The sequence below is a fragment of the Talpa occidentalis genome, unplaced genomic scaffold (assembly GCF_014898055.3).
Source record: "Talpa occidentalis isolate TD23 unplaced genomic scaffold, MPIMG_talOcc4v2.1 talOcc4.10, whole genome shotgun sequence".
Taxonomy (NCBI): Eukaryota; Metazoa; Chordata; class Mammalia; order Eulipotyphla; family Talpidae; genus Talpa; species Talpa occidentalis.
Window position 1 is genome coordinate 11,347,327 of NW_023600993.1, and position 26,978 is coordinate 11,374,304.

Below are 26,978 nucleotides of genomic sequence, written 5' to 3' on the forward strand. Positions count from 1 at the left end.
GCATGGATTGCAAAGGGTGAATCTGAGAATACTGGGGGACTCTGATATTGACAGACCTTGGAAGACCTGGTACCTATAGATAATTTGATTTTAAGCAGAAAATGAACATTAATCTTTGTGAATAGGGGGAAGGGGGTGGTGAAGCCTAAAAGACCATTACAGAGAAGCAGGTGAGAAGGGGTGGTGGGAACAGAGAGAAGTGCTGGAGTCGACCCATAAGCTGCAACCCTATGCACTAGACTTTCCAGACCAAACACTTTTCATCAGCTCTTCCTCATGAAGTTCATGCTGCCGTCAGCTGCTGTGATTCTGAATCTGAAGGAAAAATAGACACTTCCTTTCTCTTGCAGTGCATAGTATGGGACTGGGACTCCAACGGCAAACATGACTTCATTGGAGAATTCACCTCGACATTCAAGGAGATGAGAGGTGCCCTGGAAGGGAAACAGGTATGTGGTTTATGGCTCGTGATTCCCCCATACCCCCTTTCATCAGGTCTCCTTGGCACCCAGCTCCACCCAGTCTAGAGAAAGGCATCAATAATGATTATGTGTGACCACAGGGAGGGTGGTGGGATTGGAAAGCCTAGATCCTCAGACTAGCCCAACCCAAAGCAATTGGGGTCACCCTGAACAAGACACCACCCCATGTGCGAATTAGCCATCAGCAAAGTGGAGAGGTTAGGTAAGAATGTTTCGAATTCCCTTTAACTGTAGCCTTAAGATCTCTGTGTGCCTCCATTTTCTCTCCTAAAAGCAATGAATGTGAAAGCAATCCACCTAGAATCTTGTGGAGATAAATTATCTATCAACAACTGTCTTTAGCAGAGGGCCTAGCACATAGCTAGCACTCCCAAAATATCTGCTATGAGTAGTAGAATTTTCCAGACCTACATTTCCACCACACAGTGACATTAATGACACATGCAGTGCTTTGGAGAAGTTAGTTGATGTCTCCAAATTTTCATTATGGGTCCCACGTTTTCATCTGGTGCCATCATTTCACTCTTACACACCTGCTGCCAGCACATGTGCCTAAACACTTCCACAAACCATGGAGCACATTGGGAATTTGCTGCTTCCTACCAAAATCTAAGGCTCCTCTGTGTTTCTTCCAGACACACGTACCTTCACATAGTTATAGATCAGTCAGTCCTGCTGTCTGGATTCTCCTACTCATGTAACTTCTAGTTTTACCTGCTCAACATTCAGCTACAGAATTGGACTCTTCCCCAAGGTTTCCTCTGCTGTTCTGAAGCTCACAGCAGGCTGAGGGCATGAGGGCAGATGGAGCACCTCCCCAGGGGGAGCCCTCAGGGAAGAGCTAGTGGGAGATGGGAGGTGGCCAACCCAGCTGTCTTGCCCTCCAGGTAGCAAACTCTAAGTGTGCTCTGTGGTTTCTCAGAGCTCCCGCAGAAATATGCCTTGCTTGCCCACAGTGGTAACCACTTGGTAATGCACCCCTTTGAGGGTCCCCCCCATCTCAATGTGCTACTCTTTTATTGGTGATTCCTGGTTTCCTCCCAGATGAACCACTTCTCTTCAGACATTTCCTTCATCTTCTGGAGAACCTCAAACCAGGTGCCAGCTACTCTTTCCTAGGGGCCCACTGTCCCCAGGGGGCAGAAAGTAGGGACAGCAGAGTGTTCAGTGGCTTTGACAAAGACCATTTTCCTTAGAGACCTGTGCCTGGCCTGGCCAGAAGCACTATCTTGTTCAGTTTTCAAATCTCTTCCTTCAGATGTCAGGTCTTAACTAAATTGTGTAGAAATAAACTAACAATTCTTGAGAAGTAGTAAACTCTCATTCTTGAGAATTAAAAGCTTAATCTGAATTAACCCATTTGCTCAATGTATACAACTGTGTCTGCAGATCTCTCCTTCCCTCTGCTGCTTGATTTGACCCCATGACTAGTAAACATTCATGTTCTGAATGTATTACATAGATTTATTATTCAATCCTCAGAATAATCCCATGAAATAAATGTCATCGTAAGCTCCATTTTATAGAAGAAATATCCAAAGAATAAAGGAACAAAGTAACTTGCCAAAGGTCCACAGCTGGAAAGCAAAAGAACTGGGATTCAAACCCGACCGTATGATACCAGCCTTGCTCTCCACTGGCAACATCACTGTCCCCCTCCATGCAAGGGCCGTCACCTAGAGACCATCGTGCAGCCTCATGTCCATCTGCAGTAGCACCTGGGGCTTGGCCATCGGCATCTACAGTTGTGCTTGAGCAGCCTCTCACGCTGTGACTCTCCCTGTTGCAGGTCCAGTGGGAGTGCATCAACCCCAAGTACAAAGCCAAGAAGAAGAATTATAAGAACTCGGGCACTGTGATTTTGAATCTGTGCAAGGTATGTACGTAGCCAAGTTTCAGAAACATGAAACTAGGAATGTCTGGGAGGAAGAGTTCAGGCTGTGTGGTCAGGAAAGGGAGTGTCAAAGAGGTCTTATCTTTTCTAAAATGAAAATCACAAGGTCAATATCAAAATGTAAGTGTGGGAGATCTGGTCATTGATATTGTCCTAAGGTCCATGCCCTCAGGGAAAGGCCAACCCCCAATGATAAGAGAGACCTAGGCGGTCACAAGTCAGGCTCTTCTCTGCCTAGGACAGCATCAGAGGGAGAGCCCCAGAGGCACATCCAGCATTTCTAAAGCACCTACTATGTGTTTTTCAGTGTTTGATATCTGACCCCTTACCCATGTTGAAAGGATATCATGAAAATAAGACTTTATGTCATGATTAAAGGACCTAGAAATTTCTTCCAGAATGACTTTTCAGAAATTTCCAATTTTTAAAAAAATCCTATGTGCTGATAGTGAAACCTCTTAAGTAATATCGGAGAATAATTCTGTAACTGGTTGAGTACTTACTATATGAAAGTAACTATAAAAATTCTAACACTTATTGCAATCCTGAGATTTCTAAGCGAGATCATGTAACTAGCTCAGAGTCACCCAAATGGTACATTTAAGAGCTGAGATCTTAACCCTATGTCTGTCTAACTCCAGAATGTATGACTTAAGTGCCATCCCTTTTCACTTCACTATATCAGGCTCCTTCCCGAGATTGGCCTCCCCTGGCTGCCAGGAGCATATCTTCACATAACAAAAGAGTGAAGGAAAAGATTGGCCTGGCTTGGATCACATTCCCACCCCTTGAGCCAATTAATGATTAATCTGGGATCAATGTTTTATCCTATCTTTTATTTTCTATATTTGATGGTGCTTTGACTTCTTGGGGACCTAGGAAGGGACTGCCCCCCAGGATTAGCTAATTCCTAGACACAGGAAAAGAAGATCTAGATCAATCCATTCAGTGGTTTTCAATCTCCCTGTGATTGTGAGTAGATCTGTTCTGATCTTCCATGAGTTGATCCCTTGGCACTCAGAGGCCATTGTTCCTGAACTCACTTCCTAGCTCTTATTTCCTTGATTTGCAGACAATGGTAGGGTATCCCAGCTACGAGGCAAGCCAGGATCAGACACTCTTCAGAGGGCCCAGTGGACCTGAGTGCCAGGCTAAGTCTGCCAATAGGTGTGTGCCTCCAGGAGGTGGTACCCCAGACACACCAACATGGGGGTTTCTGGGTCAGCCTCCTAGAAATTTCCCTGAACGTCAGGTCAAGTCTGAGACCTGAGGGCCAAATATCACAATTGCTGATTTCCAGGCAAAGGGGATCAGCTTGTAAGTTCCATGACTGCAGGCTCCATGTCTGTTTTTCTCATCATGATACCCCTGCATCTGGAGCACAGCAGGGCTCGATAAATCTTCACTGAATAAATATATAGATGAGTGCCACCACGAGCCACACAACAGAATCATAAAGAGGCAGAAAATAAGACCAGACATCAGTTAGGCACATGAGAACACAGACGGTGGTGGATGGACAGAAAGCAGGGGTCAGCCTGACCGTTAGCACAGAAAAGGACAACTCTGCAATCCAAACTGCCCTCATCGGTACACACCTCCACCATCTACTAGGTCGGTGACCTGAGCTTCAATTTCCCCATCCATAAAATGGGTGCTATGCTAATAATAGTACAACTTTTGTTAGGGTTGTCCTAAAAATTAAATGGGGTAGCAGATGCTAAGTGCTCAGCATACAATAGGCGCTCAGTTGATGTCAGCCATTATTGTTCATGGCAGAGGAGGCACCTGACTAACTGGGAACTGTCAGTAAAGGCCTTCTCAGGTCACTATCACCTTGCAGCTGCCAAGGTGATAGTTTGTGGCAGTTAGTTTGTGGTGATAGTTTTTAGATTATTTGTGGCAGGAAGAGTGCTACCAGAACTGAAATTCAGACCTGGGAACAAGACCAAGACCAAGGCCAAGTGTGAGACCTTATTGATTTCAAAACAGTGATGATCCTTGAAAGTAGAGAAAGTAGAGTGTTGGACTCACCCCAGAGGCAGAAGCTGATTAAGCTGTGAATAAACCAAAAGAGAGGGGAACAGAGGGTGTTTGCCACAGGGTGTTGTACTTCACAGGCCCATGTGAACTGAGAATTTCTTGCTTTTTGTCCATTCACAGAATAAAATCAACTGACCCATTTTTTTCCCTACAGATTTTCTGTCCTCTGTCTTGGAAGCCAAACACTGAATCTGGGCCTCCAGTCTGGGAGACAGATCACACTGTTACTAACACCGTTTCCTCTCTGTTCTGTGCAGATCCACAAGATGCATTCGTTCCTGGATTACATCATGGGTGGCTGCCAGATCCAATTTACAGTAAGTTACATCCACATTTGTTCTTATCAGGGAGAAAGGTTTGGGGACTGGTGCTGGGCTTGGGACATGAGAAGACAAAATTCTATTAAAGCCCTGGATCACTACTTAAGTCTCCTTGCTGCCACAGTTGTACAGTCTCATGTTTTAAAGATGAATCCATACTTCTGTTTTCTCCAGGGAGTGTGGTTTTCTGCATCGTGTCAGGAAATCTGTGCCACTCAACCTCGGGTAATTTGGGGAACCATCCTAAGGCTTCCCATTCTTTCTGTAAACTACATGAGGCACAGGGCAGTGGGCAGGTTGCCAGATACCATCACCTGGTAAGGACAGGAAGGAATGAACCATATTAGGAAGCTCCACTGAGCCACGGCATATGTCACGTGTTCATGGGGCCAAACAAATGCTAATGTCAGTGCCAAGAGCAAGCCACCCAAATGGTCAACAAGGCAGTAGGGAAGGTGAATTCCAAGACTGGAGAAGCAGGTAGAAACCAAGGTGGAGAAATAAGACTTAGTGTTTAGATTCCGTGGCTGGATTGAAGATCCTCTCCTACATGTTATCTGTGAGCCTGCAGAATTGACATGATCTGAGTGTGTATTTGAGTGGGTGTTCTGGGTTTTTTTCTTAAGATTTATTTATATATGCATACAAGAACTGGGGTACAGTCCAGAGGTGTGGGGGGGTGGTGAGAGGTTTCACCAAAGACAGAGTGGGGAACAGAACAGGCAGATTAACGAAATACACTGCTGAGGGGAGCAGCAGATGAGTGGGAGAGGCCTGCTGCGCCATGTGGGTTAGCTCCCTGGCCGGGGATTGAACTCATGCTGCAGTGGCTGCGGACAGCTTCATAGGTTGCGTCTTAACCCCTTGTGCCACCAGGAAGGACCCCTGGGTCTTTTTAAAGTGCCAGGTAGCCCCAAGTTGTCGATCTGCCCTGCAATAGCTTTCTTTTAGTGGTTTGATACTCAAAATCTTCCTAGCTTTGATGTGTAGGAGGGCAGATGTCCCCTGTAGAAAAAGATAACCCAGAGGACAAGAGAGCAATCAGCTAAAAACTATGGGAAAGCAATATGAATAGAAAGTAAAAGAAACCTGTGCAGTGTTTTTTCCTCATCCTACAGGAGTGTGTCGCGACGTTCACGTTTAGCTCCCTAGACTGACACAGTCATGCACAGAAAGCAAGAAAAATGGGCTTATTTACTGGTTTCATGTGGTTTTGAGCCCAGTAGAGAAGACATGAGCAATGCCATCCTGGTGTGGGGGACAGGGGCACTCAAAGAACTTGTGAGGAGAGATAAAGGGATTTAATAGGCCAGCCTCTCCCTGGCTAGCTGTCCTCTGCTCCCATCTTAGAGGGATCTACCTATGTCCTGCCCAAACTCAGGGCATTGTTCACTTACCCTTCAATAGTTAAATGAATTATAGAATTCAGCCATTTCTGTAGAGTGTAAGTTTCTCTAAAGACACACCCACCAGCCCTCCTACATACCAGCACATACAGAGGCAGCTGACACGTTGGTTTTGGACACACACACGCCCAACTCTGGTTGTCCTGTGGGCCCAGGGTCACTCTGGGTGTGTGCAGATGATGAGCAATGTCACACAGGGGAACTACTGCAAAGAGTGTCCCTGGATCTTAGGCAGAGGCGTGGTTTCAGGAAACTATTTATAGGTTTCCAAGGGAAGGCTATTGATTTGGGTCTGTTTCAGAGTCTATAGATCCCATGCTCTTGAGCAACTCTTCAGTCACCCTTCAGGGGCTGCTGTGCCCTTGGAGCTGTTCTGCAGAGAATCAGTCCCTATAAAAACCAGCACTTTAACCCCATAGGACTCCTGGCTCCTTGTCCTGACCCAGAGAGGTCTGTGTGGCCTAGCGGATGCAGGCTGTTCTCTTGAGTATGTTCTCCTCTTTCTCATTTCTCTGTCCCTCCCTGACAGGGCGGGTACCACAGCAGTGAATCTTACCACCACCTCCCCAGCCCCAGCTTTTCAGTCCCTCCAGTGTCAGGTGATGGATTTGGGCGCTTGTGGGGTGGCGGGGGTGGGGTGGGGGGTCCAAGGGGAAGAGCAGTGTGGAGCAAGGGGTGACAAGAGGAGGGAGATGTCAAACAATGCCCAGGAGAAGCAGACCATCATCGAGGCTGCCACCCAGCCCTTCCTCCTGCTGGGCTTCAGCTGGGGCCTCAAGGAGGTTGCTGGGTGTCCTCTTTGGAGTTTCTATCAAATAAAACATACCAGTCACATCAATGTCATTTTCCTTGAAAATTAAGTTAGCTTTCCCATTAGAAATTTCTGGTTGCTCAACCAGTGCAATCTAATGTAAAATATAAGCTGTAATGTAAACTATTAGTAACAATTAACATGTGTTACTTGATTTAATCTGTGTTTATATCTGCCCAGTAAATTTTTTTGAAACCATCTGGCAGCATGAAAGGAAAGTGACAGAGAGATAAGAAGTGAAGAAACGAGCACTTCCTGACATGGAGATAGGCAAAGCAGAGAAATACAGGTTTTGTTGCAGTAATTTCAGCTCAGAGCCCTCCAGAGGCAAAAGCTCCTGACATGTGGCATGACCCATGGCTCCTGAGCAAGCCCAAAGCCTTAGCCAGGATGGTCTTTCTGCCTCCCAGGAGACAGACCTTGGGAGCCAGTGGTGAAATAAATGTCTGGCAGTTTCTGCCACTCTTCGCCTTTCTCCACCCTCTGTGCTGCAGGGGCGCGACCTCTTCGGCAGCTCAAGCCAGGCTCTCCTGTCATGGCTTTTGATTGGGCTTGACCAACAGGAGGCACCAACCAGAGATCAAAGAATGGGGGGAGAGAGAAATGGGGGCACCTTATACCCCAGCTTTCTGTCTGCAGGCCATGGTATGACAGTGCCATGTTCCACTACCGAGGGACGCAGTGCCTGCTGGTCCCGTCCTGCTAATGCTGCTCTTACTACTAAGTTCCCATAACTGCTCCTCCCTGTCCTTTCTGGACACTTTCCCTGAATGTTGTTGAGTTGTCCTTTTATTAAAAACTCTTCCATCATCCTTCTGAGTGGGCCATTGTTTGTGTCAGAGGCTCACCAGGGCACTCTATAAACAGGGGCCAGGAGAAAGCTCTGCGCCCTCTGCCGATGCCTGGAGTTTCTCATTCAGCCTTAAGAATGTCAAAAGTGGTGTCTCTTCCCCTGCAGGTGCCAGGCTGCTAGTGCTATTAGGCGCTCAGAATACTTTTATTGAACTGTAATGATTAAACCCTATACCTACAAGGGGAAGCCAGGTTTCAGAGAAAGAGGAAATTAATGAATAAATAGAATAGTAGATTTTTTGCTTTAATAAGCAAGCCCATGAGCTGAAATGCTTACCTGTCCATATAGCCTAATAGTAAATACTGAAGCCTTACATGGGTTAATATGAATAGGCAGGGTGTGTTTAGGGGAATGTTGGGGAAATGGTTTGGATTAAGAACTTGAAGGGCTTTGAATTTTTGGGTAATTTGGTAGGCAAGGGAAGGCTGAGAAGACTCTTGAGCCAGCAGTGAAGCCATCAGGGATAGGCTCCAGGGAAGAAAACCTGGGCATGTGTGAGGACAGGCACTGGTGGTGGTGATGGGCATCTGCAAAGTAGAGTAAGAAGAGACGAAGGCCCTCGCGACAGGCCTGGTGAGCAATAAGGGGCCCAGCTGGAGGGAGAGCAGTGGGCAGGGGCACAGGAAAGAGAGTCTATAACTCACTGCAGTGCAGGGAGAAAGCAAAAACAAGCACAATGACGAGTCCAGGGGAGCTCAGATCTTCGGTGCCTGACTGGCAGAATGTGGCAGTCCTCCAGTTCTGGGGAATACGGATGCCAAATAGCAAGAGTCCGTGCTGGACTGGATGATGAACTTGCTTTTGGGATGTTAGAGAGACTTTCAGGGATTCCAGTAGTGGCTGTACTTCTAAATATGGACCAAGGTGTCAGGAGAGAAGTGGAAGCTTGCATTTGGGCCTGGGGGAGATGCCCAAAGACAGGAGAACAGCAAGGGGAGTCTGCGACAGAAAACTATAGAAGGGCTCCCTTTAACAGCAGGGAAAGGAAGGTGAGCAGTAAGAGAAGAGATGGGGGAGGGGGGTAGTTGAGAGGAGGTGGTAACTCCAAAAATCAGAAGGAAAAGTTTGCAAGATAAGGGCAGAGGCCGTAGGCTAAAGAGAAGTCAGGAGGAGGAGATTAAAGAGCATGATGAGGTTAGGTGATGAGTAGCATCTGTCAGCCTCAGAAGAGTCATTTCTGCAGATGGAGATGGGCAGACCCAGGAGCTCGTGTGGAAGCAAAAGGCAAGGATGTGAACTCAGCGGGTAACACTATTCATTCAAGAAGGTGGACAATGCAGGGAAAGCAAGAGGGGCGGAGGATGGAGGATGGCAATTTGGGAATTAAAATAGGAGAGGTTTTAGATTAGAATCTGACCATAAGCACAAGAGAAGATCCAGTGGGGGCGGCTGGGGGAGAGAGATAAAAGATGCTTGAAAAGGAAAAATCCTTTCGTCAGTGATTCTTGTTCTTTTCTGGTCAGATGGACCACTGTGAGACTCTGACGCATGAGATCTGTATCCTCTCACGCAAGTGCACACACCCAGCTCTGCACACAGTTGCAGGAGGTCGAGGGCACCCCCGAGCACAGTCCTTCTCACGTGACTCCCCAGGGCATGAGAGCACCAGAGCAGGTGTCCCCTCTCAGTCCAGGAGGAGGTGGGTACAGGTGAACCAGAGATGACAGGGAAAGAGAGCGAGTTCATTTTGTTTGGCACAAGGCGCAGCAGCTAAAAATCAAAGTAGATACTAGCATTTCACACACAAAAGCAAAATTATAGACAGCATAGGAGACACCGACACTGTAAGGTATTTGGGAAGAAAATGGTGGAAAATTTAAGCGTTTCCTTTGAGAGTTGTTCCTTTTCCAGATGCACAAAAAAGTTCACTGCAAAATGGATTTTCACAGAAACAAGTTGTAAGCAACTTAAATGTCTAATCGTAAAAGAATGGCTATGTCGATCAGAGTGCCTCGTTTAAGTAGACTACGATAAAGCCACTTTCAGTGATAATTATAATTGGTGAAAACATGGAGACATGTTTATGGCATTATATTCAATGAAAAAATATATATACAATATTAGAAAGAAGACAAAAATATGACTTACTAAGCTAGTGGAATCCTAGGTGGTCTTTTTTAATTTCAGATGATTATTTTTATTATTTGTGATTTTTAAAAAGATAGTATTGCTTTCCTTTATCTCTGATTTTATAGTCTGCACTTTAATAATATGATATAATAAAACAAACGTGAGTTCTCCCAGTTAACCTTCAAGCCTAAAACAAAAATCAAGGGATTGGGGTCAGAATGGGGGGATTGCAATTGTATGGGGAATATAAAAATAAAATTTATTAATTAAAAAAAATAAAATAAAATAAAATTCTCTCAGGAAATCTTTTCTGACCCAAACATATTCAGTACACCCTGTGTCCCTGCTGTGTTCCAATTTACCTTTCAAATTTTAATTTTACATCCCAAATTAAACACTGATGGACTCTGGTATACACCTCTGAGAAATAAGAATGAGCTCCGGGTAGAAAAGGGGAATGCCTTGCAGTTTCCAGGAAATGAACCAGGTGACCTCAGTTGTCTTTCCCCCAAAGTGTGGGTTCCTGATTCTTTGCCCCTAGGGAGTTTTGAGGAAATCAAAAAGCCCAAGAACTGAACGTACCATTTAGTCTGGCCTGGGTAGTATCTCCACTTACAGGACTCATTGTTTAAGCCCAATTGTATGCAAATCTAAAATAAATCGAGCAACAGCGAAATAAGGCAGAAAGAAAAAGAAAAATACCGGATGATCTCACTCATAGCAGGAATCTAGAAAACTTAAATAAGGGACCAGGAAAATGAATAACTATAAGAAAGTGAAAATCAAAATCAACAAAAAACTATGAACCAGAGACAGTTTTTGGGGAGTGGGTGGCGGGAGGGGAGGGATTGGGGCCAGAATGGGGGGGTTGCAAATGTATGGGGAATATAAAAATAAAATTTATTATTTAAAAAAAATAAATAAAATAAAATAAAATAAATCGAGCAAGCAAGCTGCCCCAGCAGATGCAGCCCAAGGATTGCTGGCAGGTTGACGGCAGAGAGAATAGGCAAATAGCAGCTGAGGACAGTTCTCAGCAGATTCCCTGAGAAGACATCCTTGAGGTTCCCAAATGGCCCATTTGTCACAGGCAGATCAGGGTTCTAAAGACTGGGTTCATTTCATGTGAAAAGCTTAAAATGTCCAAAGAAGAAGGCTCAACGTTTGCTTCCAGCCTTTTTCCAGCAACAGCTCCCAGTTCTGGGGATGTGGTGGCAGCAGGAAGCATTTTGCATCCTTACTTTATAAGGCTTTGTAAAGCTGCTCCCCAGCTCTGCTTAATGATGAGAGAGGGGTCTCCTGGGCAGAAGGGGAGGGCCGGCGGTGGGGGCCTGTTCCCAGGCTGCGCGCTGAGGAGATTGGAGCACCTGCCCAGGCCACAGGCTGTCCTAAATGCTTCGCTTTAGAAAATGAAAACTTACAGCTCAGGGAGCTCGCAGGCTTCCAGAAAAGCAGGCGCCAGCAGCCACCTCCACAAACTGGCATTTTTCAGTCATTTTCTTGCTTTTATTTCTCAACTTAATTCCATCTTTCACTGCCTCCCTGTTGCTTTTTAAAATAAACCTAACCTTTCGCTCTGCTCTCTTTCCACTAATGCTAACATTAAAGAGCACAGAGAAATCTTGGTAGAAGGCCACCTCCTGAAGATAGACCTTTTATCTCCGGCTACATCGGGGAGACTTTAGGAACCATCATTTAGCAGAAAAAAAAAAAAAAAACTTTAGCTACCATGTCCTTAAGACTGCCCATTGCGTCTCGTCCCATAATAAAATACGTTTTTGTTTTCGGCCACGGAGACCATAGAAAGGGATCAGTGGTGAAGGTCATTAGTCACGGTCATTTCCTTTTGCACTAGGTAAATAAAGTTTAAGTATGAACTCCCCAAAGCTGCATCAGTATCTCCTGGCCTGGAATAGGGCCACCCCATTGGGAAAGGAAGATACAGACACAGAGCTTGTCTGGGGGGAAAAGCCAATTGCCCACCAAGACGTGTCTGCTCCACACCAGCCTTATCACTCTGGTCCTCACCTTGTTCCTTCCTCAGATATGATCTCCTCCATCCCTGAAGAGATTCGGCCACAACCTTTCCCTAATGGCAGCCAACTCCATATCCAGTATGTGACCAAGTCCTGTTCCTTTCCTGTTCTCTTGACATCTTCAGCCACCATCCCCTTCTCACCACCAGCACTACCCTACCCGAGACTGTTAAGTGTAAAGAATCATCCCTAGCCTGAGGGGGAAGAGTTGCTAGAAACAAAATGACTTGGTTGGGCCAGGACGAGGGTAAGGCAAGAAAGGCTGGCGGGATGCAAAATATAAGGAGCCTTCATTCTCAAGAAAGAAAAAGAAAAGGAGGGGTTGTCAATAAATGACTGTTAGCCTGTTCCTTTTGCTCTTCTGCTTGCTTTGTCTCTGTGAGGGTTATACTGCACAGGGGTAACCTTTTTTCCCATCAACTTTATTGCTGGACTTCAGAGGCACCAAGAGAGCACATGATACCTCTTCTCTGTTTTTCCAGAATTTCCCAACTTAATCCAATGGGATATCCCTCTTATATGTTATAATGAAATTTTGCCAATATTATAAAATAACACATCCCAACCATGAGGTCATAAGAAAAAAATAGACTTTCTATCGTTAATGAGTGGATTCTGTTAGACCCCAAAGAAAAAGAAGATGCAATATGAACATCTCCTTTCCCCATATAACTGCTTTCATTTTAATCCCTCCCCCTCCCCCCACTAAATTTAAGGATATTTGGAGAGTGTTTGCTGGGTTACCATTTATTTAAATAAAAATGTTGTTGGAAATCAGAAGTAATTTCTTTCCCATTTGTAGACACCCCCCCGCACACCCCAGGTTAGGTATGTGATTGTTGTCCATTGTTGAGTGAGTCAACTTTCATTTAGACAATGATCATTGCCAGGGTGGGGGAACTCAAAAAGAAAATTAGAGTTCAAGAATAATGACAGCTTTGGTATAAGACAGAGGTTTGCCTTCTCTGCTTCCCTCGCACGGGCCCAGGCATTCAAGGCATCTTCTCTGTTACAGGAGGTCCTGACCAGAGCAGGAACCAAGCACTGAATGCCTTACACTGAGCTGAAAAAAATGTATTATAAGCACTTCAACAACATAACTGCAATTTGCCACTCATGAAAATATGGCAACGGCGCTCTTACATGGACTGCATCACTTATACAGAATTTCGTTTTCAGAAAGTCTACCTGTGGCTTTGTCAGGACGGAATTAGCCTGTCTGGAGAGCATGGGAGCCTTATCTCAGTGAATTAGGATACTGGGTCGGGGTGGAGGGTTAGGAGCACAGATGCTGGACCCTTTGCTTGCTGCTGGTGATTGCATCAACAGGACTTTCTGACCCACAGGTCAATCTCATGTTCTGTTTCGGACAGAGGAAGGGAGAGCATTGGGGGAGAGGGAGATTGAAGATGACAGAAATTGCCTCGACTAAGTTAATAACTGGCATTAAAGCTCATTCATCTCTTCTCTAATTTTCGGCAGGGTAGGAAACAAGCAGCTCTTTCCATCTCAGACCTTGTTCTTCTGGTGACATATCACGATTCCTATTAGATTCATTTGCCTGAAATCTTATTTTCTCTTCCAGGTAGCTATAGATTTCACTGCCTCCAACGGAGACCCCAGGAACAGCTGCTCCCTGCATTACATCCATCCCTACCAACCCAACGAGTACCTGAAGGCCTTGGTGGCTGTGGGGGAGATTTGCCAAGACTATGACAGGTAGAAACTTCTGGTGGGCTCTGCTTTTATCTTCTCTCCATGGGTCCTGATGGTCCCTGGCCAGTCCTTGGCAGAGAATGGAATTTAGATGTAGCAACTTCTCAGGCAGAGGCTCGTAAAGTAATAAAATAAAACTAGGCCTTGAGCTCTTAATTCTGTCCATGCCTGGAGGAACTGAGTTTGTGCAGTGTTCGCCTTGGTCACCAAAGATAATCCTTTCTCAGCTTTCTTCTCTCAGTAAGTTTGCAAGATCCTGAATAGTGATTTTGTTGCCTTTTTGTAAAGTGTTGAGTCTGTGCCTTGCTGCTCAATGTTTGGCCCATGGACTAGCAGCTTAGTTTCCCCTGGGAACATGGAGTCCCCAGGGGGGACTGACCTTCTCAATCAAAATCTGCATTTCCCCAAGATTCCCAGTTGCTGTGTGCCTTTTGGTGTTTGCAAAGCACTGGTTCCTTAAGTAATAGGCATTTTTAACACAAGAGGAAAACTTGTGCAGGGGGGTTAAGTAATTCTTGCACTGCCACAGCCAGAGACAAGGCTTGACCCAGATCTAGTTCATTCTACAGCTGAACTTGTAATCACTGTGTTGCACTCACCCCAAAAGCCATAGGACCTGTTTTGGAGGGTGTGTGTGTCTATGTGTGTTTATGTGTGTGTGTAAAAAACAGGATTTTGCAATCAGATCAGCATTATATTTATCTTGACGTGCTGGTAAATATTGACCTTTCCCACCAAGAGGATTCCCTGTAAGAAATGATTTGCATAAAGCACATTAACCAATGTATTCTGCCTTTCCAGATTGAGGTGAAATTCTTCATGTGTTTGTTCAGGAAGGTTTTTTGAGGTAAAACCAATGTAAATATAAATATGGGTAAATCTCAGTTGACTCCCTGGTGTGATTATAAAACAAAGCTAGTTAATAATGAGCAACTAACTGATATTTTAAACCAGGAGAATAAAGAAAGTGGCTCTACCCTGCAGGGTGAGAAACTTTATGGGAGAGGCATGTTTCTGTTCTTTCTAGTTTCACAGTGGTGATAACCATAGTAGCTGTTACCCCAGACACCATAGATGATGGCACAGCCCAGTGGCCAGAGAATGCAGGTGCCCTTCCTACCAGCAAGTCTCTGAATGTGGCTTGTTCATCGCCAGTCACTCAAATGGCTTGAGGGCACTTGGAGAGTGAATGAGCAGATCCTCAGAAGTCAGAGCCTTTAAACATATAGGCCTTGCTCACACAGCCCCCTGAATGTTTAGAAGACACGTTAAGTGACACTCCTTACACTTAACCTTGACATATTGGCTGTGAAGATAACTTGAATTTCAGCTGTGATTTCTTCAGACCCAGATACATGTAGGATTCCTAGAGAGGTTTATTCCAAATGGAAGTTTCTACCAAGGGGAGAGAAGACAGACAGCTGCACCTCCACTGCCAGAAACAACTTCTCCAGGCTTCCCCAAGACCCTAAGAGTCATTTTCTTGCTTTTCTATCACACAAACACAATCTAGTGTAACAGTGTGTCCATGAGAGAAAAGAAAGAAGGGAGAGAATATTTTCAGGATTCTGAAAAACAGTTAAATGTTGAAATGCTCATAAAAGTGATAACGTAGTTTCAAAACCCTTAAGACCTCTGTCATCCAGCAGATGCTTAATTACAAAGTGGACTCTGACTCAGCAGGGGAGAAGGTGGTGTGATAATGAATTGCAAAGAGCAGGTTGGGTTATCTAGAAATGAAGATGCCCCCAGCCAGGGTGCTCGCAACAGCACTGCACATTTACTGGGTGGCCAGGATGGAGCTGCTGTGTCTCTGCTTCGTGCTAGCCTCACACGCAAGATGCAGATACCGCATGTGCATCCTTTAAGGCTGTTCTCCTTACAACATGAGCCCAAGTCTTGGGAGCATTTTTAGTTCCACAAAAATACAGATTCAATATAAAAATAAGATATGACAGCTTAGGGGTTGTGAAGAAACATTGTGAATGAATCCTTTTAAAATTCTACTAGGGGGCCTCCCCTGGTGGCGCAGCGGTTGAGCGCTGGGCTGCAAAGCTGCCCGCAGCCTCTGCAGCGCCGGTTCGATCCCCGGCCACCGGCGAGGGTCCCACATGGCGCGCAGACCTCTCCTGCCGCCCGCTGCTCCCCTCAGCAGTGCATTTCATCAGTCTGCCTGTTCTGTTCCCCGCTCTGGTTCTGGTGAATTCTCTCACCCTCCCGCGCTTCTGACTGTACCCAGTGCTTGTATAAATAAATAAAATAAATCAATAAAAAAAAGAAAACTTTAAAAAAAAAATAAATAAAATAAAATTCTACTAGGAATTTTAAAATAATTTGATAATTTGTTATCAGCCCCAAATGGCCCACAAAATCAGGTTTCTTCAGCTCAGGAGAGAGAGAATGAACAGAGCTCAGCGTTAAAGTGACCAAATACACAAGTACCTAAGGAAGGAAAGGAAGATTGTGAAGCCTCTGGGTTCTTTTGAAAGACTCCCCTAGAAGGACTCACCGTGCAGGCTGCTGGCTTGGAATTGACAAGGTAGCAGGTTCTCGCTTGTGTGGGTGGATAGACAATAGACAGGCAGAGTCAGGAAATTTCAAGTCGGGCCTTGGAATTAATTTATTCTCCCAATCAAAGTCAGCGAGGTTGATGCTCGAAAAGCAACACTTGCCTAAAAACTGGCAGGAGGAGGCAGCGTGCCCCCTCCTGCAGCGACATGGGGGGTTTTAATCCCCCCGCTTACAGCCGCTGCTAACACATTGTCACGAGGTGGCCCACAGGGTAGAACTGCTCAAGTGAAGTGGCTCTAGTGAAGGCTACCTCTCGGGGTAGCCTTGCAGGGATGCTCCCCCCAAAATATAGGGTTGGACACCCCAAAGGCAATCCCACCGGCCTGCTCTGAACCTCCACCGGTGAAGGTGACACCCCCCTCCCCCAGCCCCTGTGAACATCCTGCGTCCTGGGGCTGCTTGAAGCCAAGTCACAGCTGCTCCCTGGATCCAGCAGATGCAAGTCTCTGGCCACTGCCATGTCCTCTGTTAAGAAGCTGGTCTGCCCACTGTCCAGTGCAGGAATGCAGGACACAGGCTGCCATTATGTGGGCAGGGCCTCCCAGCGTGCAGACTCCTTCTACTGTTATGCCGAGGGTGGTGCTGGAAAGCGAGGTAAGAACTGAGACCAGTCCAGTCTCGGGTGCTTTGAGTGTAGAGGATCAGGTTAGAAATCAGAAAACAGGTTGGTGCCACAGTCCTGCCTCCTGTCCAGCAGCGCCCATCAGTGGCAGTCACACTGCAAATTGCAGCCACTCAGGAAGCCTAAAAGTTTGCTGATGCCTAGGCCTCACCCCCAGAGACTCTTTCTGGTATATATCCTGGAAACTGGATTTTTAAAAGCAAATATTTTGTTATCCTTTCTTTCCTTAGGAAAAAAAAGTGTCTCAATTTGACACTTTTATTCTGTAAGAATGCACTGGAAAAATTTTGAATGTTGATACTATTATTTCTATTTTTTAAGCATTTCCTTTTTCCTGAGCAGCATCACTCGTACCAGGGAATCAGGATTTTTAATTCTCATGAGCACTCGGGGTTGAGACCCAAAGTTGGTCCTCAATGACTGAAGATGGAAGCAGCACCCACTGGCCCCCAAGCATCTCACTGATGCTAAAAAGACAGAGAGAGATTAATAAAGCATTCTCCTCCGGTGGTTTACAACCTCACAGGAGATTGGTCAGGGCAGCTTTGGGGGAGTAACCTATCCTTTGTAAGGAGGAAGGTGGCACAGTCACGGCTCCTGGGAGGGAGAATTCTGGGCTCATTAGAATTCTGCTAGTTCCATTCTTTGCTGTTATTAGAACACAGATGGACTTAGCCTCATTATTCTGAATCATTAGGCTAGACCACCCCCCTGAAGGCAGAGCCCACAGGAACCAGAGTAAGCACAAGGAAACCGGGACAGGGGCTCTGGGTTCAGCGCCCAGCCCTGCCACCTCTGCTCTCCTGAGGTTTGCCTCACCTGGGGTTCCTGGATTGCAAATTGAAGATTTATCTTACTTCCTTTACAAAGCATTTGTAAGGATTAGACATAGAGCAGCCGGCTAACGACTATAAAGTGGCTCTGCCTATTGTAAATTCAGTACCCAGAAGCTATTTTCTTTAATATCCTTAATTTATGTATTTGGTTTTTATTTTTCTCAGTTTTATTGTGAAATAACATGATTCAATCAGTTCAAGTTTAAAGCATCCAACATGATTTGACTTACATATATTGTAAAATGATTACCATCATAAGTTCAGTTACCTAGCTTCTCCTATAGATACAATAAAATGAAAACAAAAGCAATTTCCTCCTCATGATGAGGGCTCTTAGGATTTACTCCCTTAACAAATTTCCTGTAACCACAGAGCAGTGTCAGCTATAGTCTCCGTGCTGTGCCTTCTGTCCTAAGAACTCATTTGTCTTCTAATCCCTCGATTTATTTTTTAAAAATATACTGAACACAAAAAGAACTCAGTAGCAGATCTGAAAGTCATTTGAGACCAGTGACCTTAAAAATATTTTGCTTTGAGATGATAAAGCATACATTGTATTAAAATGAAGCATGATGTAAAAAATATATAAAATAATAAAAAAAAAATATTTTGCTCAGGGCCTCCCTGGTGGCACAGTGGTTGAGTGCTGGATTGCGAAGCTGCCCGCAGCCTCTGCAGCGCTGGTTCAATCCCCGGCCACTGGCAAGGGTCCCACATGGCGCGCAGACCTCTCCTGCCGCCCGCTGCTCCCCTCAGCAGTGTACTTCATTAGTCTGCCTGTTCTGTTCCCCGCTCTGGCTCTGGTGAATTCTCTCACCCTCCCGCACTTCTGCGTATACCCAGTGCTGGTATAAATAAATAAATAAATAAATCTTTAAAAAAATTTTAAAAATATTAATAAATAAATAAATAAATAATAAAAATATTTTGTTCATATACCCCTAAAAAGAATTTTATAAAAACATGTATACCCCCAAACATGTTTAGATTAAACTCTAACATTTCCATCATGAGACTAGTGTTGTAAATATGGATATTTGAAAAGAAAACTCTTACGTAACTCTTGTGAGTGCGTGCAGCCAAATCTGAACATCACAGCTCTCCAATACCCACCAACACCCATTTAAAACACACAGGAACAAGCTCTTCAGTGTGAGTAGAGAATTTTAATTGTTTCTTCTTTTTTAGGAATTCCTATTTCTATTCTCTTCACTCACCACCCACCCCCCCACATTTTATCCAGATGTAACTTTAAAAATGGATCTGGAATGCTTTTATTGATCATCATATCAAACATTTCTGTAGTAAAAATATGACCATACATTTTTTAATTTCTAATATCCAAAATTTTCTGTGATGAAAAGATTCAAAGCATTTTAAAAATATCTTCTGGTTGAGTTTTTATTACAATTATTATGAGTTCATAATTGATCAAAAGAACATATATAGTGGAAATATCAGTTCCTGTTTATTGCCTATAAAAAAATTAAAGTCCTTAATGAAATAGAGAGTAGGGTTTTTCCCCATCAGTTTACATATCTGTAAATGAATGCTACTGATTACTAGAATGAGACAGTCTGTCAATTATAATATAATATTTTTTGTTTTTATTAACCTAAATGCTAATAAAACTTTTTTTATATTAAAAAAAGACCATGGTAATGGAAAGGGTTTGACCACCACGATCCCTGAATGCAAAAGGATTCATCTTCTAGTGAATCACACACTTAGAATTGTCCCTTTATTTTTCACTGCAGAGTCTTTGCACTCTGGAGCATGGTGCTATGACAGTTGAGATTCAGTTGGGTAAAGGAAAAGGTTACTTGTGAAAGAGAAGGTGTGCATGGAGACCAGATCTTTCCATCACAGGTGTTCCAGGACATGACTGCCCACAGAGAATACAAATGGAAGTAGAGAACCCAGATACTGATTTCCTTTACAAAAAAAAAAGAAGAAAAAGTCATGCTCTCTTATGCCCAAAAGGGCTTTGCATCGCATGTACCCCAATTTTAATATCAGTGTCCTGGAGAACAATCTCTATTAAATGTCTAGGGGTTCTGAAATGACATTTTGCTCTGTTAGTGGCCATTGCTCTTTGGATGATGTAATTTGCTCTTACTTTTATTAATCTCTTGCTTTAGCTCATCTTCCTCAACAGGGAAGGTAAAAATGGTGGTTGATAATGAATCTTCCATCTGGACAGCATTTCACCATGACCATTCCCTAAGCAATTCATTATTTGAAGACCAGAGGCTTTTTGGTTGTATTTCACACTATTTCATTCTAGTCATCAGCTATCTTGCTTTGACCAGTGTGGTGACATGCCCCCAAAGCTTCCAGACTGGCAGTTTCCACCACTCATTTTCCCAATAGTGGCTAAGTGGCCCCTTTATTCAGTGCTGAGTGGCTCCAGTCTCCGTTTCTTTGAAGACTTGTCCTCATTGCTGCTTATATAAGACTCCCTCTGCCTCGTTTTATTTTTAATCAGAAAGAATGGATGTTTAATCCACTTCAGAGTGGATGTTGCTGAGGTCTGAAATTCTTTTCTTTAGTATGTTTATTAGTTAGAGGCTTTGTGGTGGCTAACTTCAGAGAATAGATGCCCTCCTGGCTCATTAATTATTCCTCTGTAGGTAAGACCTGTTCCCTGACTGTTCACTATGGGAAACCCCATTACATAACAGGACATCAGGGTCAGCAAACTTTAGGTCCCCAAGGGTGACTTAGAAGATGTAAAAGGAATATCATTAAGGCCCGAATACTGGTTGGATGATTAGAAATGGATGGAATGTTAAAACCCGCTCCCCCCAACAAACCAAAGGGGAAAATAAAGAGTGTGGGCCCTCTTAGGTTTCTCTGTTTCAATTTCTGAGCTGTCTCTGAGTTGGAAGAGCCGGAACCCCTCATCCACCCAGAAATCTTTCTTCCAGATTTAACTGGAAAGTACCTCTGCAGCCCCCCTCACAGATTCCTTCCTTGGTCTTGGTTAGGGAAGAATTGCTGAGGTAAAGTATTTCAATATTTCCAAGGACCAAAATTATTTTTTTCTCAGAGCTGTAGCTGATCTTCTGTTAGCTCTAATGATTTTCTATGTATCAGCATTAATGCCATATCTAATACATGCTAGCCATAATGTACCCCGAAGCTCATAACTATACAACCAAGAAAAAAGGGGAGAGCTAGATTTCCTGGAGAAATTAGACTTTGATCTCGGATAATCCTGGCTTCTCTATCTCTCCCAGCCCCTACCCAAATTTGGTCACCTTGGCTGTGTTTTGATGACGTTTTATAAAAACCATCAATGGCTGCTAATGACCTCTATAATCGGTTAGGTGGTGATGGATGAGAGCCTGGCTTTCTTACTTTCTGTATGCGTCAGAGAATCCAAGCCAAAGGATGTTTATGTGACTCTCATGGGTTTTCACAAGAATTCACCCTTTTTATGTAGCACCATCTAATGATTCAATTGATGAGTTACTTATTCATTAAATATTTATTGAGCACGCATTCTCTGGCAAGTATTATGCTGAAGGCAGGGACAAGGGGAAATTTGGTGCAGGGAGGCAGCAGGGAGGTAAAGGTAGGAATGTAAAAAATAGTGTTCCTTTGAGTTCAGAAGACAAAACATGTAAGCAATTTATGGATGCTTCTATTAGATAAAGTAATGGACATAAGTCTGCAAATGGAACCAGATTCTGGCAATTAGCACCTTCTATGCTTTCCAAAGCTCCCATTGCCTTTTTTTTTTTTAAAGAATATTTATGCATACAAGAACTGGGGTACAGGCCAGAGGTGCAGGGGATGAGAGGATTCACCAGAGACAAAGTGGGGAGCAGAACAGGCAGACTGACTGAAATACACTGCTGAGGGGAGCAGCGGGCGAGTCAGGAGAGGTCTGCAGCGCCGTGTGGGTAGCTCCCTGGCCGTGGATCAAACTCGTGCTGCAGTGACTGCTGATAGCTTCATAGGTTGCGTCTTAACCCCTTGCGCCACCAGGGAGGCCCCTCCCATTGCTTTTTAAAATCCCCTTGGACTCAAGTTTGGATTCAATCCGACACTAACAAGCAGCGTGGTCTTAGACAAATTGCTTTACCTCCCAAGGCATTGCTCTATCTGTAAAATGGGAATAATTGTCTCTCCCTATAGAGATTTAAAGAGATAATATATATGAAAAATCCCAACACAGTCATAGGAGTTACTTGATTCATGATCACTTTTCAAGGGAAAGAGAAGATCAGAGTAGGGGCATTTTATACCTTGGTATCAAATCCAGCAAAAAAAAAAAAAAAAAATGAAGGGAAGAAGTTACAGACTGATGTCTGTGATGAGTTTGGGGGTGATGTCTTGATTTTCATTATTCGTGCTATTGCGATCCCGTTACCCCAGATAATCAAGAGGCATGAGTCAGCGTTTGGCATAGCAACGTGTCCTAGCAAAGTAATGCAGGTTCAGGTTTTTCTTTCTCATTAGATGAGCACATGAAGCAGCATTTTTTTTTCATTTTTATTTCAGTGACAAAATGTTCCCAGCCTTTGGGTTCGGTGCCAGGATACCCCCAGAGTACACGGTGAGTGAGTAGAAATGGGGTCATCTTTCACTTGGCTGTAGCCCCAGGGTGACTTGGGGTTCCTTCCCAGGAGTCTCTCTCTTTGGGTTCTTGATGTAAGGGCCTACTTATATCAAGGATGCAAAGAGTCAGAAATGGTCTTCAGAACCAGTGAGATTGTACTCCTCAGAGCCTGTCTTTGATGGACCCCAACCCCTTGGTATTCTGGAATGCCCGTGAAGGGGCCTGTTACTGTCATGGATGCAGATACGGTCAGAGACTGAGCAGGCACCCAGGAAGTTCATCCCCAGTAACTCACAGTCTGTCTGTTCAGGTCTCCCCCAGAGAAGATCCTCTGGGTGATGCCAGCTGTGCCGTCCATAGCAATGAGGTCTGCAGACTCCCCCATCTGAGTCTCTGCACACCAGTCTTGGGTGGGAGACACAGAGAACCATTCTAGCTTAGAGAACTGGGGAGCTAAAAGACTGCTACAGAGATATTGGAATCCTGTTTGATTTTGATACTGCCTTCTTGTGCCACAAAGAAAGGGTATTCTTTGAGAGACATGAGCTTCTGTGGAGCCGAGGCCCTCCCCAGGGGTATACCAGATGCGCCTATGGGACAGTCTCACAAGGAACTCAGCTCCCCCAGGTGGGAGGGCCTTGGAGGGCCCTCTGAGGTCCAAGCTTAGTTGGAGCAATTCTGCCCAATCATCGATTTCTCGTTGGCCTGTTGTGTCTGCCTACAGGGCACAGACAGATGCTGGCAGTGCCCTCCCCAGAGATGTCAAGCCAGGGGCCTCCCCTCCTGTGCCCGTGCAGCAAGAGGGAGTCCATCCCCTCATTACTGTGGGGAAGAGCAGTGATGGGATGAAATGTGTCTTCCTGACCTGTCCTTCTTGTTTTCCTTGTATTCCACACTGACCTCTCTCCTGGGCATGGCTATGGAGTTCTAGAAGCATTTGTTGGAAATAGGGCAGATGCGGAGGAAGCGTAGCAGACAGCAGCTCTCACCTAATGATCTGTAGACACCGTTAAAGCCACAAACATCTTCTGTTGGACATATTTTTTTATGTCCTAAGCAATTTCATATTAAGTGAAAGAAGCCAGATTTCTGGCTTCTCTGGAGAAACTGAAAGCCCTGGCAACACTAAGATTAAAGATTACATATAAGAATTAGCCAGAGCTGAGAAATGCATACCCTGGGGGGGTTGGGGTCCTCTGTTCCAGAAGGAGGACAGGGCTTCTTGCGGCTGGGTTACACTTCAGTCACCACCAGTCCAGCTGGTCATGCATGAGCATCCCCCACCACATCCCAGCAGGTAGCCAACCATCCAGTCTCAGCGTGGCCCAACAGGGCTGATGCGAGAGTGTCCATGCCCCATACTCCTGGCCTTCCTCTTCTCATCCATGACAACTGCCTGGTCCCTTTCTGCAGACACTGTTCCCTAAACTCCTCCTGCCTACCTCTGCCTTGACCCCACTCTGCCTGTCAGCTAACTCAATCTCTGCTGCCCTTCCAGCCCTCCCTCACTTATCTTCATATGTGCTCCCCAAAGCCTTTCCAACACCCCCTTTTTCCGGGCCCAATTTTCCCTGTGTGCCAGAGAGGCACAGATGGTACAGCAGCACAGGCATCCCTGGGGATTTTGCACGGTCGCCACCACTCACTTGCCTGGGATAAAATCTGAGTTTACCTTGAGCAGAGATCTAAGCACCTCTTAGTCTACACTCTCCAGGAACAGACCTTGACACCACAATTTGGATTCAGGTAGTTTGTTTGTGAGTTGGAGCAAGCTCAGCAGGTGGGTTGGTGGGAGGAAGGCAGCACAGGGTAACTAACAAGTCAGTTACCACCACGGTAGCCAAAGCTTAATCCTGCTGTGGAACCCTGGGAGACAACATAGAAAACACCTGGGTCCCAAGAACAAGAGACCTGGGGTGTCGATCTACCATCTCCTGTCAACCCCCAATTCAGGTGACTCCCAGGGGCATTAATGCCCCAACTCTTTCAGCCTATGTTTTGGGCAGGCAAAGCAGGCTCTCGAGGCTGGACAGAAACTGAAGGCCAATAAAGCAGAGAAGGTGGTGGGTAGTGGGTGGTGGACAGTCAGTTGGCTCACCTGGAAGTCTTAAAGGCAAAGAAATATGACCCAGGCACAGCACTCTGGCCTCCCAATAAGAAAAGAGAATCTTTTTAAGCATAAAGTCCTATTTTCTAGTCCCCAAGAGAACCAGGGCCAGAAATAGCCTTTGAAATAAAAGTCTCTGGAAAATTCCAAATAAGCCAATGAAAATCTTTGGATGCCCAAATATCCCTCTTGCTTCCTCAGGTTTAAAAAGGTCTGGTAGGACCTTATCCATAGGACCTACCAGAGAGAGAAATTTGGAAGATTGCAAGTTTTTTTTTAAAGGAAGATGACCATGTTTATTAATTTATTACTTTGCCAAAAGTAGAGAACAGTCCATTTTACCTGTGTACACTGGAAAGCCCCCTGCCCTGTCACTCAGCATATCATACTAGCATCACTCTAAGTGTCAGCCACTTTGCATGGAGCCTTTATAGTCCTTAGCACACTGAGCAGACAACTTGGAGTTGCCTTTTTCTTTTCTTTTTTTTTTTTTAAATCACTGGGTCCAAATAGAACTTAGCCAAATCTAAGCCTCCAAACTGGCCAGTTCTGGCTGGAAGCTATTTGGAGTTAACATTTTTCTGAAGTCTTTTCTTAGATTTTTTTTTTATATGCCTTATTCTCCCTCCTGCCAGCATTTATCTGATTCTAGAAAATCTGCCTGTCACCTCAACTCCACAGGGAGCTTAGAATTCACCCTCCATCTCAGATTGATTGTGTAAAGGCTTAAAATGGTTCCTGCTGCTTTACACATAATGAATGTAATGGGCATTTGTTTGCAAACTCTAAACCCCAGCGCCTCCTTACTGGATTAAAGTTCTAATTCTCCTTTCTTCCGTTTGAAAATTTTAATTGGCGTCTAGGTCTCTCATGACTTCGCAATCAACTTTAATGAAGACAACCCAGAATGTGCAGGTAAATCACCACAGCGAGAAAGCCAGCAATTCAAGGCCCTTTGTACCTTCCCATCTTAACTTCTCTCCTCTGAGACCAGAGCACAGTCACAGCAGAGAAGTAGGCTTTCTGGGTCTAAGCAAACCAGGCTCCAAAGGCAAGACTGAGCCACAATACAGCAGAACAACAAGATCTGGAAAAGAGAGGACACAGAGGTGGTCCTGAGCTCCCAGCAAGAGTGCTGATCTGGATTCTGGATTCCTCTGGCTGGATACCTGGGGGGAGTTTGTCCTGATGGGCAGGAATCAGATAGCATTCTTTCTGCTTTGCAAATTGTCATTTATTTTTCACCACTTTCTCAGTGAAGGTCTAGGGACAGGGAGAGATATGGGGACTAAGTGATGCTTCCAGTGTGTTAGCAGAGGTGGGGCTGGACTCAGTGACTTCAAGAAAGCAGCTTCATGCTTTGTGCCAGGACAACCTTCTCAAAGGTTTTGTGTTCTGTTGTCTCCAGCTAGAAGTTCCCCAACACAGTTCCACAGAAGGATGATGGTGAAGCAGTGATGCCAACTCTGATGATAAGTTTGATTCTAGAATTTTTCCTGCTTTCTAAATAGCAAATAGAGCTGTGGACATTTGTTGCTGTGAAGCTTTAGATGTCTCCATAGTGAGGTAGATAGAAATGCCCTGTCTCGCTTCCTTCTTGTCAAGGTTAATTCACACTCAGTGGGGGTGTGCCAAGCATCCACCAATTTCTTTCACAAACACGGCACTTTCCTATAACCATAATCACTGGTCATAACCTGAGACCCAGTCTCTGTTCTGCCACTTTTTCCTCTCGTGATCCCTCACCCCAATTCCACTGTGTTTTAGATTTCCCTCATACCCAGCCATCCCCACTCTTAAATGATAATAATGGTTTTCCACCCAAACAGAAAGAAACACACACCCTATTGTCCACCTGTTCCACGTTCTCAGACTTCATCTGCCTGAAACTTCAGAAAGGAAAATCAACCTTGTTGGACAAGAGTTCAAGAACCATAAGAACTAAGGAAATTCTGCTGAGCATCCCTTAACCTCAGGACCAGGCAGCTTATGAATTTGGTGTCTGTCCCTAGAAAAGCCAGCTGTGGGGCAGGACAAAGGGGAGCCGAATTTTCACTGAGGTGGGAAGCGTGTTTAAGGGCAGAATGGAACAGAACTGGTCCCTCCAAATACCCAAGAACTGCTTGTGGGGAACAAGCTCAGGAAGTGTGAGTGTGTCCCTCTGGCCAAAAACAGGACCAGTGTGCTGTTTCAGGGTGGAAAGGGACGAGCTGACACAGAGGAAGGCACGAGGTAACACAGGTATAGACGCTGGCGGAGCTGCTGAAAAAGGCCTTAGGAACCAATTGTCACTGTGGGCCATGATTACGACTTGACCCAGGCAGGCAAAAGCCAGGAGGTGCTGGGAGAAGCCCCACAATCAGGGTGTTTATGACTTCCTTGGCTCACGTGGCTTCAGGACAGAAGTCCCCCTTTTAATGAGGGGTGACCATGATGATAAGACTCGCTCATCTGGACACTACAATCTCCTGCGGGTGAGGGTGGCAGATGCGTGCTATGCTCGGTGTCACATCCAGACCAGCCTCAAGCTACCTAAGGGAAGGAGTCACTGGTCCTGCCCCCAGGGGCCTCCCCTCTGGGGCTATGGCCTTGAGCATCGGGACTCTTGACAGTGGCAGGTAGTATACACTCGAGTCCAGGA

General features: G+C 45.1%; 1 protein-coding gene across 2 annotated transcripts in view; it reads left to right on the forward strand.

Annotated features, from left to right (window-relative positions):
- Window positions 1–26,978, forward strand: part of CPNE4 (copine 4) — a 385,184-nt gene that overhangs the window by 349,869 nt on the left and 8,337 nt on the right. For both annotated transcript variants that reach the window (XM_054688943.1, XM_037524388.2), the window contains 6 exons: window positions 351–449; window positions 2,272–2,358; window positions 4,677–4,736; window positions 13,501–13,634; window positions 22,173–22,227; window positions 25,201–25,252. In XM_054688943.1, the coding sequence (XP_054544918.1) occupies window positions 351–449; window positions 2,272–2,358; window positions 4,677–4,736; window positions 13,501–13,634; window positions 22,173–22,227; window positions 25,201–25,252 (487 nt within the window). The remainder of the gene's footprint in view (window positions 1–350; window positions 450–2,271; window positions 2,359–4,676; window positions 4,737–13,500; window positions 13,635–22,172; window positions 22,228–25,200; window positions 25,253–26,978) is intronic.